Below are 15,338 nucleotides of genomic sequence, written 5' to 3' on the forward strand. Positions count from 1 at the left end.
AATATTTTAAACACTAATTTTGTTAAAAAATTATATATAGGCATATATAGCTATACTAGGTCTGATAAGAGTATATTAAATCATATTAAAAAATATCAAGCCAAATCAAGGTTACTATAGCTTAATATGCCCATATATGGCATGATATGGCCAATTTTGACGTTCTGTCATTTAATTGGATTTATTAAAATTATATCTGGACATATGGAATAGGTTAAACTTAAAAATATTACAGAATGTCATTATCGAAAGTGAAAAATATAACATTTACTGATAATAAAAAACTTATATGAATCAAATTGTATATAAAACAAAGATTTTATGTTAGTGAATCCAAGCTACTTATCTAAGTTTTTATGTGAATGCGCGTTTTGAAAAGACAGCATGACTTACGTGTACTGAAAATCGATAGATATAAAACAGCAGTATATATATATATATATATATATATATATATATATATATATATATATATATATATATATATATATATATATATGTATACTTTCGAATCAAAGGTATTTTCCGAAGTAACGTGACGAGTTGAGCCAGAAAGAAGATACATTTTACGAAATTCGCGTCGTAACAATACAAAATATACGGCTAGAACAAAATTCAAAAAAAAGAATCTTTTGACAATCTTAATTATGGATGTTCCAAATGAACAGAATCAAACAAAAAATTCGCTTTACATTAATACAAAAAAAAATATTAAAACTAAACTCATACACGTATCAGATGTTTTAGCAGCGTTGAATTTTATCGATAAGGGTTGTGCACGCGGAATATACACGTTTAGGGTAAACAGAAAGTCGAACCAATTCAATCAAACCTTGCGAGCAATAAATCATCTACTCTGCTTGCACGCACACCCTACCGTTTGTTTGTACTCGTGTACCAATTAGCGATTGCTACATGTTCGACTTTTTTTTTATATGCGAACACGCTTAAAATATCTAAGTTTTTTTTGTATATTCATAATTGAACAATTTAATTATGTAGGTAGCAATAGTGTTATTGTTATTTTCGGTTGGACCCTACATCGAATATTTTAATAGTGCATGAAGAAATATAAGGTAAAAGCCCCAATAGATGATCACGTACCAGTATATGATCACTCCATGTATTTGTATATCTATATTCATAAATATAGGTATACAAATACATGGAGTGATCATATACTGGTACATGATCATCTATTGGGGCTTTCACCTTACAGAATAGAATTTTTACTTAAATAAAAAAAATTTGCATACTCATACTTTAATTTCTGATCAAATGAAATTCTTTTTCTGAACTTATCAATCAAAATAAGAAAAAAAGTTTGGGAAATCCAAAAGTCTACCCAGAAAAGAAAGGTTCTGTGCATGTGTTGTAAACGAACCTTATGTACATAGATATAGATATACAAACAATAAGTGGATTTTAGTTTATTGCTAATTATAATTAAACTACATTGAATTAGACCGTGATCTTCGAAAGGACTTAGTTTTGGATAATACTGAAGCGTATAAAAAAAATGGACTTGATCAGTTGTTTTTTTGGTAGTTATCGTGACCACGCCAGTTTCCATACATAGGGGAACCTGGGGCACGAAGGCCCGCCTGGGGCACGACGGCCCCCCTCAAAAATTAAGTAAAAATTTTTTTTTTCTAATTTCAGTCAAGTTATGACCTCTATCATATTTTTATGATATTTTGGGCCAATATGTGATATGTGGGGCAAAATGGACCACTCGAAAAAAAAATTGTCCCGAAAAAAAAAGTTTTTCTTTTCGAATTGTGATAAATTTGTGATAAAATGAATTAGAAAAATTTAATTGAACTAAAAAATTGAATCATTCAGAGGAGAGTAGTACACGACAACCCCTGGGGCATAACGGCTTCTCTCATAAATTAGGTAAAAATTTTTTTTTTCCATTTTCCGTCAAGTTATGACCTCTATGATGTTTTTATGATATTTTGGGCCAATATGTGATATGTGGGGCATAATGGGCCACTTGAAAAAAAAAATGTCACGAAAAAATTGTTTTTTTTTTTTTAATTGTGATAAATTTAAAGAATTCTTTATTTTAGGCCTTTTTAGGTCAATGGTATTTATCTTGGGTAAAATGAATTAGAAAGAATTTAATGGAACTGAAAAATTTCACAAAAAGTTGAATTATATAGCTTATAAAAACTTGAATTATATAGCTTATAAAAACTTGAAAACACAGTTTTTTAAAATTAAAACAGTAATTATCATATTATTAGTTATTGACCACGGTATCCTCTGCACCAGGCAGAAACCCAATCTCAAAGTTTTATTTGAATTCCTCCCAGGATGTCTTACTCTACGCATTTCATATTTTTAATTTTGATTTGATAAAAATATAGAAAAAAAAGGTCTGGTTCAAGATATTACGTATCTTAAAAGCTCAATCTGAAAACTCGTGATTTTAATCAATGTAAACTAATGTAACCAATTTATTGCTAAATAACATCTCTGTATTTTTTCTTGTACGTACGTAGGTAGGTTTAAAACCTCTAAGTGCAATAAAAGAAATTAATTATAGTATTAATTATTATTTATTATAAATGTTTGATAATTAGGAAATCACATCGAGATAATTAAATGAATATATGATTATTCGCAATGATCACAGACATATTCGTTAGAATAATATTCGCCAATACCTGCGCAAAAATCATGAGACCATATTTATTAAAATTTTTACACTGAATCCATGACTCTGTGGATTCTGAGTAAAGTCCATTGCAATAAAGACAATGGCAATCATCATTTTTACATTTTAAATGTTTTTTTTTTCAAGTTTTTTAATTTTGATTTTATTTTTTTTTTCTGTTTAAATGAGGTCTTTTTTTTTGCTTCATTTTGATTTTTTTCTTTGAGTTCTCGGCGATCCTTAAGACTCGTAAGAATCCTGGTTTCTCCTCGACGACGTTTTCTGGGAGGAGAATCTCTAGATTTTGATGGTAATTGTTTCAGTGAAAAAAAATTTTTTTTATATGAATTTTTGGGGAGGGGGCCGTCCGTCGTACCCCAGAAAAAAAAAAATTTTTTTTTTCGATTTTTTCCAAAATTTCGACTGATTCATTCGAAATAGACGGAAAATAAAAGAATTTGATGGTTAAAAGCCACAAAAAGGAAAAATCGGCTTAAGGGGGCCGTCGTGCCCCAGGCTCCCCTACATCAAACACACGGACGCCCACGGAATAATTTTTTTAAACATTGTTTTTATTTATTTAAAAAGCAAAATGTCTTTTAAAAATGTCATAAGTGTTGAAACTAGTGTTTTTCCATGACATTTATGTGTAAATATTATTCTACAAGTGCGATAGAAGATAAATAGAGACAATTTTAAATAAAAAAATCACTTGATTTTTGTAAGGCGAGAGTAGAGCACTACCTCATCTGCTTCGCTTATGAGGCGTGCAATTTTGTCTCCTGCTTATTTATATGATAAAATGAGTTTTTTAAATCAAATTTAGTATCATTGGAAAGGTTGAGACCTGAATTAGCACCTTTTTAATATTTCATATGTTTTTTAAAAAAGTCAATTCATTATAAGTTTTCGAAGTAGTTATAAATAGATTCGAATTTAGCGATAAACAAAATTTGTTTATTTATTTATTTTGTTTTGTGCATGTCAATGTGGTTATACGACAAAAATTAATATATATAATTAAGAGACTAAGAAAAATTTTTTAACGGATTTATCTTTATCGTAAATTGGGTTTGATGTTTTTTCAGCGACAGTCATTTATGATTTAAATAATTGAGGGAGTAAGAAAAATTTTGCAACAAGCATATTATTATTTTTAAAGGAATTTTTATAATTTAATTTAGTATCATCAGAAAGGTCTTGATAAGAATTAGTGCCTTTTGATTTTATATATTTTTCAGTAGTCAATTTTTTATGTCAAGTTTCTGAAGGAGTATTTAATGGTTTGCTGGTTCTATAAATTTGAGCCATCACATTTGTCCATAAAATTATTTGTAATTGATCCTGTGAAAGCACTATTATTTTTAAAATTTATTTAAAAAGTACCCAAACTACTATTGTGATTATAAAAATCAAAAAATCATTAAGCCAAAGTCTTCTTATTAATAATCCGTAAATTTGGGCAGTCACGTAGTGACTGCAGGTTACAGTTACTAGCATTATATAAAACAAATAACTCTTTATAGTAAATAAGTAAATTTTTATGATGACAAAACGTAGTACAAGTGTTCAAATTACGTTCAAAACTCGTTCTAAAAAGTTTTAAAACTAAAACTACGACTGCACACTTGAAATAACTAAATTTCTGCGGAGATCTAGTGCTAGCGAGACATAAAGCTTTAAAGGGAAAAAATCTAATAGACTACTGACGCGGAATCGAGTTTAGACCCTCTAAGAAACTAACGCTCGCTTCGCGAACCGATTCTGTGTACCATCGATAGATATCACCCTATTTCGAGAATAAAATTCTGTTCACATTTGAATCACCTAGGTAATACAATCTATTAGCTCGCCCTAACAACAGCCAATGCCTCTGATGTTTTGCAGTGACATTTTTTTTGTATGCTAGCATATTCATTTTTATGAGCTCTAGAATATTTGAAAAAAAAAATATTTTCTCATCCAGAAATTTGAAAATAAAATAACCAAATTTTTTATCTTGTTTGTAGAATACAAAATTTTTGTTTTTTTTTTCTTTTTGTATACTTTGGTACATATACATATGTTTATATTGACACACTAACTATAGAATGAAAAGTATTGACAGAAGACCAAAAAAAGATGTACGTAGTCTATTGGAGTGATCATTCGTTTTGATAAGTCGGTATACAATAGATCGAATATAGACGTACTATTTATACTTATCTTTTCAGTGTATTCTGCTAGCTATGTTAGATAAAATCTTAACTTTTTTAGGTATTGTAAAATAAACTAAATTATTTTAAATGCAACTTAATACTTTGCAAAATTGAAACCTTATTTTTTAACTTAGTTGAAGAAATTGAAAATTTTTTATGATTGAAATTTCATTTTGAATATTTTTTGAATTTTTACAAAAATTCTTATAATTTTTATAGATTCAAAAATTATTTTGAGAAAAATAATAAATTAATTGATTTGTTTGAAATTTTAAACAATTTTATTTTTTAACTGAAGAAATATAAATTTCTGTCACCGTAACTTTCTTGTTGAAAAAGTTTTTTAAATTAAGTAAAAAAAAAAATTTTGGATGAAAATTCGCAAATTGTCTATCTAAAATTGTAATTTTTCAAAATAAATTTTGTGCAAATATGAAAAAATTTTTTGAAAAAAATAAGCAATTATTGGTTTAATTTGTTAAAAATAAGCAATTATTGTAGGAAGCAATTATTGGTTTAATTTGTTAAAAATTTTAAACACTTTAATACAATAAAAATTTTTTGTAGAAAAAAATTTTTTTAGATTTGGGAACAAAATCAATTTTGAATTAAAATTAGCGAGTTGTCTATCTAAAATTGTAATTTTTCAAAATAAATTTTGTGCAAATATTAAAAAATTTTTTTAGTCAAATTAAAGATAAAGAATGTCACTAAGAAAAAAATTTTTTTTGGAAAAAATAAGCAATTTTTGTAAGAAGCAATTATTGGTTTAATTTGTTAAAAATTTTAAACACTTTTAAATAATAAAAATTTTTCTCATTAACTTTTTTATTGAAAAAAAATTAATTTTGGATTAAAATTAGCAAGTTGTCTAACTAATTTTTTTTTTTTCCAAATCAAAAATTAATTTTTTCCCAATAAGAAAGTTGCTATCAGAAAAACTTTTATTTATTAACCTGAGAAATAAAATTGTTCCAAGTTTTCAAGAAATTTATGTCTTGTTACCATAACGCCAATTTTTTTCAAAAGAAATATTTTCTCTCAGTTTCAAATTTCCAAATAAATTTTTTTTTAAATCGTCAAGCTTTTGAGCAATTTAAACTGTTAATAATTCAATTAATTCCCTTTAAATTTCCTCAAAATCTCACCGAGATAACATATATATAGGCGCTGATAAAGGGTTAAACAGAAATCTCCAATCAAGAATGAAAAAGTAGCGCTTAAAAACTAACTATCCTATAATGTAGGACATTGCTAAATACTTGTAATGGAGTTTGTAGAGAACCGTGAAACGCTTGTTCAGTCCTAAAGGTCGAATAGGTATGAGGGTATGGCGGCAGGTTTTAATCTAGAGAAATGCTGAATAATACAGACAGGTAGAGAGTAGCGATGGAGGTAGTGGCGGCACCGGGGGCTCCAATTGGCTTATGCAGTATTCAACGCAAGCTTTCCAGCCGCTAGTACCTCTCGTCTTCTCTAATTAAGTTTTGCTTCGTGCTGAAGAGCGTTAAACACATTGTCAACCATTTAACTTTTTCAACAACAGTCTGTTAAAACTAACCACGTACAATGATTGTTTTTTCTTTGCTTTCCAGGTTCTTTCTCAAGTTCTTCCTCAAGTGTAACCAAAATTGTCTCAAAAATGCTGGCAATCCGAGAGATATGCGACGATTTCAGGTCAGTTATTTTACTTTTTATTGCTAATCTTTTATTTTATCAACTTTGCCTCTTTACTATGTTACCTTCTATCTACGTCGATCAAATTACATCCATCGAATCTAATCCGATAAATTTAGATCTGATTAAAATCATCGGTACAAGAAGTGATTTGAACGAAGTAATAGGATGACCTCATTTCTACTTAATTTACCAATGCTAAAGCAACTTATCCATCTGAGTATTTTTAACTTTTTGCTATGAAAAATAATGATTTAAAAAAAAAAAGAATTTTTCTCTTTACAATATTTCTTATGCTAAGAAAAAAACTTGGCATTGCTCTACTAACAATACGCGGTATTTTGCTCACACGGAAAAAAATAAATAGTAAATGCAACATGATGCAGTCTTGGTAAATAAACATGATGAAGTCATGTTGCAGCCACATGATTAGTCATGTTTCAGCTGCATGACGATCATGTTGCGGTAGCATGAGAAAAATCATGTGGCAGCAACATGATTTTCATGTAGCCTCAATAGCATGAAATTAAGCTGCAACAACTAAATATTTATGGTTCAGAAAAATTATTTATTATCAAGCAACTAGATTTTTTCGGATTTATAATATTTACAAAATTCACAATATTTATACAGTATTTATAAAATTTATGTAATAGCGAACGTTGTTTTTCTTGTCATGTATGGTATAACACCGAAAGCATTTGATCGTCATTATCATGCGATAAATACTGGAATGTAAAAATAAATAGTCACGCTAATTATGTAAGGAACCTTAATCTTTTACCTCCAATTGTAGCTTGTCTATTGATAAAAAAAAAGGCTTGAATTATGTTGTAACAAGACACTTAATTTGAAAATAATAACAATTAATAATAATTTAATTACTTTTATCACAAACCAAAGCTATTGGCAATAAAAATTGTATAAAATTTGAATAAGTAAAGATATCGCTTTCATCTGCAATATTATAAATCCGAAAAAATCTAGTTACTTTATAATAACTAATGTTTCTGAAGCATAAATATTTAGTTGTTGCAGCTTAATTTTGTGCTATTAAGGCTGCATGAAAATCATGTCGTTACCACATGATTTTTCTCATGCTACTACAACATAATTGTCATGTATCCGAAACATGACAAATCATGTGGCTGCAACATGATTTTTCTCATGCTACTGCAACATGATTTTTCTCATGCTACTGCAACATGATTGTCATGTAGCCGAAACATGACAAATCATGTGGTTGCAACATGATTTTTCTCATGCTACTGCAACATGATTTTTCTCATGCTACTGCAACATGATTTTTCTCATGCTACTGCAACATGATTGTCATGTAGCCGAAACATGACAAATCATTTGGCTGCAACATGATTTAATTATGTTCATTTACCAAGACTGCATCATGTTACATTTACTATTTATTTTTTCCGTGCAATACTATACTTATACTGCTCAAAAGTATACCTATACTCAGTTAGCGTCATAGAAAGTTTATTTCTAATGTATATAACTCAAATTTGTAAAAAATACAACAAATTAATAGGAAATAGCAAATTTTTTAAACTTCATGCTACTACCCGCTACTACCACTTCCCCGGGCGTGCTAAAAGAAGTATGCCTATACTGATTATCATAATACTTCAATTTACTATAGTCAGAATACCGAATGCAAAATGGAATTATTATAACCTCACTTTACTGACATAATTTTATTTTTTAATAAGTATTCAAATTAATAAAAGTTGAAATTATAAGTTTAATAATAAATGTTAATTTTAAAGTTGTATCAAGAATTATAATTACTTATAATAAATTGTTTAAATTTATTTTCTGAGTATATATTATAAATACAGTGGTAATCAATATAAACAAGACGACATACGCGGGAAAACTCTAAATTTACTGTAATATTACTACTTAAGGTATAGATTTCAAACTAAACTCGGTATTGCTCTGAAAACTATACTGGTACACTGAAAAAAAAGTTTTCTACGCTTCAGGATACAGTATCACTACTGTCACTATACGCCCGTTACGAAACACTGGATCGCTATGGTCACTATCCGTTTAGCTAATTTAGCGATCTATTGAATACACCTAGCGGTGACGGAGGAGCTGACTTTGCATAATTTATTATTGATGTTTCAAATAATGATTTATATGATCGAAGCCAAGTTTTAAATATTTTATCCAGTAATAATAATTACGACAATAATCACCATGCACTTAATAATTGTCGATAAACAATGACAAATGAGGTTAGGAACTTACGCCGAAGACACTGGCGTTTCGAGGTTAGATCGCGACCGTCAGGATCCGTTCCCCGATTATAGCGATATGCCGTTCACGATACAACGGATAGTGAAGCGTAGAAAACTTTTTTTTCAGTGTATTTTGATAATCACATTACGTATTTTCACTATAACAAAACTCCTCGATAATATTTTGTATACTGATAGGAATAATACTTTTTTTTCAGTGCATTATCTTAATAAATATATTGAAATCATAGTGATTAACGAATTTGATGAAGAAAGTAATTCATTTGAAAAAAATCAAGCTTTTATGAAGAAACATGTCATTTTTTTCTATTTAACAGAAAAATATTGATTAAAATTGTTCACTTAAAAAATTAGAACAATTTACTAAAAGTAAAAAACAAAATTGTTTCTGTAAAGACAAAAATAAACATGTAAATTGAGAATCTTCTCTAAAATAAGTCTTTTTTCGAGTATTGGTGATAGCGGCATTATTAGTATGCCAGGAAACTTGTGTAATTTAAAAGCTAGCAATTAGCTCAGTGCATGGAATAATCACTACGCTTTTTTCCATCTTTTTCCATCCTTAATCTTTTATGTAACGCTTTTGTGTACATTTTTATAAGCACTTAAGCTAAATCATTGATTAATGATTCGATTTAGAAAATAAAATTGACTTTAAATGAATCGCTAAGTACCATTAAATGCCTGAAATAAAAAAAAAGTATTAAAAATGCTATGCAAAAAAATGAGTGTCAACTTTTTTCATGTACCACGTCCTTTTAAATATACAAGGCCATAAAAAGTACCAGCTGAATTAAAATATTTACCGCGTACTTTCGAATCTCTTCCGGAATTGCTTATTGCCAAAAGTTGCAAATTAAAATTTTATTTTCCCCTTCTCGGAAAGTTCATTGCATTAAACTTTTTTTTTTTATTTTTGTTTCCCATGAAATAAAAAAAAAATTTTTTTTTCTCTTATTAATCATTTATTACGGCTCTAATAGTAACATTGATAATTTATCTAAAAAAGACATATTATAAATAATTTTTTATTTTATTTCGATAAAAATTTATATTAATAAGATAATTTATCTTCTTTGAATTAATGTTCCGTAAAAATTTTATTTTTAGGTTATCATTTCAACACAAGTGGGAGTAGACGGTCCACTACTTGCTGTTTCGGATAATATGTTTGTCCACAATAACAGTAAACATGGGCGTAGAGCTAAGCGGTTGGATCCGAGTGATCACGGAGAGTACAATAGTAAGTTTATATAAATTATCTCATACTTATTGTCGTGTTTTATCAATTATAAAAATAAATATTTACATTCAAATTGAGAGTAAGAATTCTCACCGATGAGTACCTCGCGAATCATGCTTCCAGAATTTAACAATCTATTCCGTAAATTTGTTTACTCCAGCTAAGTTTATAATGACAATTCATTTCGGTATGTTTGCAGAATTGATTTACTGCACCGCAGACTGTATGATGCATTACAAAGGTGATTATGCAATCTGATAATCAAGTTCAAGCGATAAAACAAATAAAATATGAATTTTTATTAAAATATGATCAATAATTTTTGTTTATTACTATATAAAGTACGTTTATAGCTTGACTAGGTCCACCTTGATAATTTTATTCTTAAATTATGTTTACTAATTTTAATTCAGGTTGTTTATGGAATTAAATACGCGATTAAAGAACATAAATATCAACGATTGGTACGTTTCATGTCATACAGCACTAATGCTGGAAACTATTAAAATTAATGATTAACCGATTGGTTTGTCATGTAAAACGATCGTAAAAATAATTTCAATAAGCGTAGAGTTCATTTACTAAATAGTCAATATTCATTTTATTGACTATTGGAAGAAGATCAAAATATTTTTCTTATTTGCTTTATTGATTTTGCATTTTCCGTACGGAAATAAATGATTTTTCTAATTTACTGTTGAATTGTTATGAAAAATTGTCGGGTTAGTCAATAATAAGTGTGAGTGTAAATCTGTGTCCGTACACAAAAAAAAAGTTTGGAAAATCCAAAAGTGTACGCCTCATAATCTCATTTTCCATAATAAAATTGATTAAAATAAACTACAAATACTTTTAAATCTTTCGCGCCATTGTTCACCGAGAAAAGAAAGGTACTGCGCATGTGTTGTAAACGAACCTTATTACATATATTACATACTAGCTGTTACTCACCCGCTCCGCTGGTCGCTTTATAGAATTGCATTTTTAGATCTAGACTTGAAATTTAATTAGAGTATTGTTTTAACTTGCACAGATTCCAAATTCTGTCGAATTGGCACGAACTTTTTATCCATGTAATTATTCTAGCTAATGTTCATTGTAACTTTCAATGTGCAATCATTACACGCAAAACAAAAAATTGGGCTTGCCACATGAAAATCATGTGGCAGCCCCAATTTTTTTTTTACGTATATCAGAATTTAAACGTAGATTTTAGAACTTTCCAGACCATTCAAAAAATTTACAAAACATTCTCATTGGTTTAAAATCTAAACGTCCGATTAGAACTTCCCAGATCATTCTAGAATTTTTTAGATCAGTTTCGAATTTTTTAGAACATTCTCATTCGATCAGAATCTAAACGTAGATTTTAGATCTTACCGGATCTTTCTAGAAATTTCTAGATGACTCTAGAAATTTCTAGATCATTCTAGAATTTTTTAGATCATTTTAGAATTTTCTAGAACATTCTCATTTAATCAGAATCTAAACGTAGATTTTAGAACTTCCCAGATCTTTTTAGAAATTTCTAGATCATTCTAGAATTTCCTAGAACATTCTCAGTCAATTAGAATCTTAACGTAGATCTCAGAACTCCCCATATCATTTTAGAATTTCTCAGATCATTCTAGACATTTCTGGTTCAATCGAGAATTTTCTAGAACATTTTCATTCGATCAGAATCTAAACGTAGATATCAAAACTTCCTATATCATTCTAGAATTTTCTAGACCATTCCCATTCAATCAGTATCCAAACGTAGATTTAAGAACTTCTCAGATCATTTTAGAATTTTTTAGAACATTCTCATTTGATCAGAATCTAAAAGTAAATTTCAGATCTTACCAGATCTTTCTAGAACTTTTTGGAATATTCTAGAATTTTTTAGAACATTCTTAACCGATTCGAACATTGGTATACATATTAAAGCTTTCTAGATCATTCCAGAAATTTCTAGAATAATCTAGACCATTTTAGACCAATGATAGTCTCACATTTTTAAAGTTAACTAATTACTTAATTAGAAGTTCAAATACTCGACAAAAGATGGTGACACTACACTTAATTGCCAAGTTGAAGAGTTGGAAAAGCCCTTTTATCTCTAAAAACACGCCCTTTAGGTTAGAACGGGAACTTTCTTGTTCGAGGGGGGATAAAGGGCTATCACACTATATAAGTCCCTTTATCGTGCCGGAACTCCTTTTTAAGTTTTATCGGCACGCACATTTTATCAACTTAGTTTTATTATATATAATGATAATGATATATAGATATACAAACGATAAGTGGATTTTAGTTTATTGCTAATTATAATTAAACTACATTGAATTAGACTGTGATCTTCGAAAGGACTTAGTTTTGAATAGTACTGAAGCGTATAAAAAAATGGACTTAATCAGTTAAGTTTTTCGGCAGTTATAGTGACCACGCCAGTTTCCATACATACATCAGACGCACGGACGTCCACGGAATAATTTTTTTAAACATTTTTTTTTTATTTATTTAAAAAGCAAAATGTCATAAGTGTTGAAGCTAGTGTTTTTCCACAATATTGATGTGTAAATATTATTCTACAAGTGCGATAAAAAATAAAAAGTTTGGAAAATCCAAAAGTTTTTTTTTTTATAAAAAAATTAATTGCGAAGGTAAAAGGCCCATATTTGTGAATATAGATATACAAATACATGGAGTGATCATATACTGGTACGTGATCATATTGGAGCTTTTACCTTAATTGATTAAAAGAAAAAAAAATTATAATTAAGTAATTTCTTACAGAGTATTTTTTATTTTTTTTTTTAATATCGGCGCCCTTTTTTCTTGTCAAATGCGCACGCAGTCTAAAAAAATCTAGCTTGATCAAGTGGCAGCATAGTTTTCACGTGACAAATAAGAAAAGTTCGTTTGACTTTGTACGGTTGTATCGTGGTGAATTTTAATAAAAATTCAATTAAAAAAAAAAAAAAAAAATACGTAAACTAGGCCACTGATATGAAATACGGACTCAGATCATCGAATTCTTAAACTAATGAAAAAGGTCCGGTCTTGAAATATCAATTTGTTCAGAAGTAATCGTTGGTACATCCAAAATGGGGTGACATCCGGACGTCCACGTAAAATTTTTTTCAAAATAGCAACATGAAATGATTTTAGAAAGTAAAAGATGGTTTATTTAAGTGTTTTTTCGATGTACATCTACTTATATTATTGTATAAGTGTAATATGGTTGTGATAGAGGTATTTAAAGATCACAAAAATGCTTGACCTTGACGAGTCGAGTATAAAGCACAACCTCACGCGCTTCGCGCTATGAGGCGCGCAATAGAGACAATTTTGGTTAAAAAAATCACTTGATTTTTGTAAGGCAAGAATAGAGCACTACTACCTCATTCGCTTCGCATATGAGGCGTGCAAAATTTATTTGAATCAAGTAAATAATTTTGAAGAGCTTCATTTTTTTTAATAAAAGAAAAATTCTTAAACCCGTCTGAGGTTATGGATACATTCTCAACAAAACCTTGCACGTAATATCCGGTCTCGCTTCGCTCGACCGATAACAACGTACTTGGTTTTGTTGAAAATGCTCCCATAATCTCAGCCTCGTGACGTCACTTCAAGCTTACCAAAATACCTACCTTTGCGCATACGTATCGAAAATAACTATTTTCTGTGTAATAAACCTCTCATAACATTTGAACAGCTTGATCAATTGAAATGCAGACTTAGAGCATTTAATAGGGGCCTTCTCAACCCAGATTACTCAAAAATATGAACTGATTTAAAACTAAAAATCTCAAATATCGAACTTTTTCATCTAAATCGTCTTTATTACACTGAGAGAAAAATCTGGTTCTCTGAATTAGGAAAATCCAGTCAAACACATCACCACTATTTAATTGAAGTTTTTATACCTAAAATTATTTATTATATTGAACCCCAATAGATAGTTACTTAAACTATTTTCAGTTAAATAATGATTTAATAATCATCTTGATTAACTTTAACTCAGAAAACAGAAAAAATAATTTGGACAGTCCGGACCGGGAATCGAACTCGGATTCTTTGGTTATGCACCAAGGGCTCTTCCAATTAAGCTATCTGAAACATCATCCGTAACAACTTTTAAATTACTTAATAATTTTTTGTTTAACACGATAACAGAAAAATATTTATTAAAATATGATCCTCATAACTATTTATCAATAGTTACTTAAACTAATGCATAGTTCGAGTAACTAAAAAAAAAAAAAAAATTCAGAAAACTATATTTTTATACTCGCTACGTTATAATTCAGCTAACTTTGCACATTTCTTTCGGTGCAACTTAAAAATTTTTAAAAATGAGTAGCATCAAAAGATCTTGAGATTAGTAAATTTTTCATCATTGTCATGCTCCTACTATTGAACAATTACTGATTAAAATTTTTTTTTGATTTATTAACTCCAAAATTAATCTCATTATTTTTGATCCATGTTATCACCAAAGTGTATAAAAATGGATAATAATTTAAATAACAAAAAACGCACATAAATGTAGATATATAAAAAAGTAAGGTATAAGAAGTCGTAAAGCAATCCAGCCAAGTTTGTTGTAGGTTACGCATACAAACGACTGATATTGCTCATCCCCTTTAGTACAATGCTCATACGCCTCTTCTTGGTGTGCGCTACTAAAACAAGATATAAATCAATGAAAATCGTTGTTAGTTCTAGGGTGACACTGGCTGTGATGGCTAAAATAGTACGAATTTTATAGTACAGAAATATTTTAACAATCGACCATTCTTTTTCTTCAAGATTAAAAAAAGTAATTTACTTTTTTTTTTTTCAAATTTTGTTGCCCTGCGCATCAACAAACGTTTTTATTTAGTCTTTTGTCTGAGAAACCATGATACCAACACAGGGATGTAGAATTGTCGACCGCCCCTCAACCTCTTCCTAAAATTTCGCGGGTTGGTTCGTGAATGCTAAGTGTAAGCTATCTTTAAGATGTCTTCCGTTCCACTCCCTTACAGTCACGCGCGGGCTTGAAACTCAGAATAAAAACCTGTCTCATTGTTATTGAGTTTATATCTTCAGATGTCATTACTCCCACTAACCACCATTACGGTTATTTCAAATCTTTGGAACAGTCAAATTAACGGATCATTAAGAGGCTTTCTTCTGTTCGATCTTGCGAATAGAATAAATTATTCCGTATCGAAAAAACAAACGAAAAAAACAATGAAAGAATTTAAGGACGTTCATCGACAAGAAAAAGACACCAATAT

General features: G+C 29.1%; 1 protein-coding gene across 4 annotated transcripts in view; it reads left to right on the top strand.

Annotated features, from left to right (window-relative positions):
* The window catches only part of LOC123271031 (transcription factor collier), a 118,180-nt gene that overhangs the window by 96,678 nt on the left and 6,164 nt on the right, over positions 1 to 15,338 (top strand). For all 4 annotated transcript variants that reach the window (XM_044737261.1, XM_044737260.1, XM_044737264.1 and 1 more), the window contains 2 exons: positions 6,459 to 6,540; positions 9,936 to 10,068. In XM_044737261.1, coding sequence (XP_044593196.1) covers positions 6,459 to 6,540; positions 9,936 to 10,068 — 215 coding nt within the window. The remainder of the gene's footprint in view (positions 1 to 6,458; positions 6,541 to 9,935; positions 10,069 to 15,338) is intronic.

This window comes from Cotesia glomerata, linkage group LG8 (assembly GCF_020080835.1).
Source record: "Cotesia glomerata isolate CgM1 linkage group LG8, MPM_Cglom_v2.3, whole genome shotgun sequence".
Classification (NCBI taxonomy): domain Eukaryota; kingdom Metazoa; phylum Arthropoda; class Insecta; order Hymenoptera; family Braconidae; genus Cotesia; species Cotesia glomerata.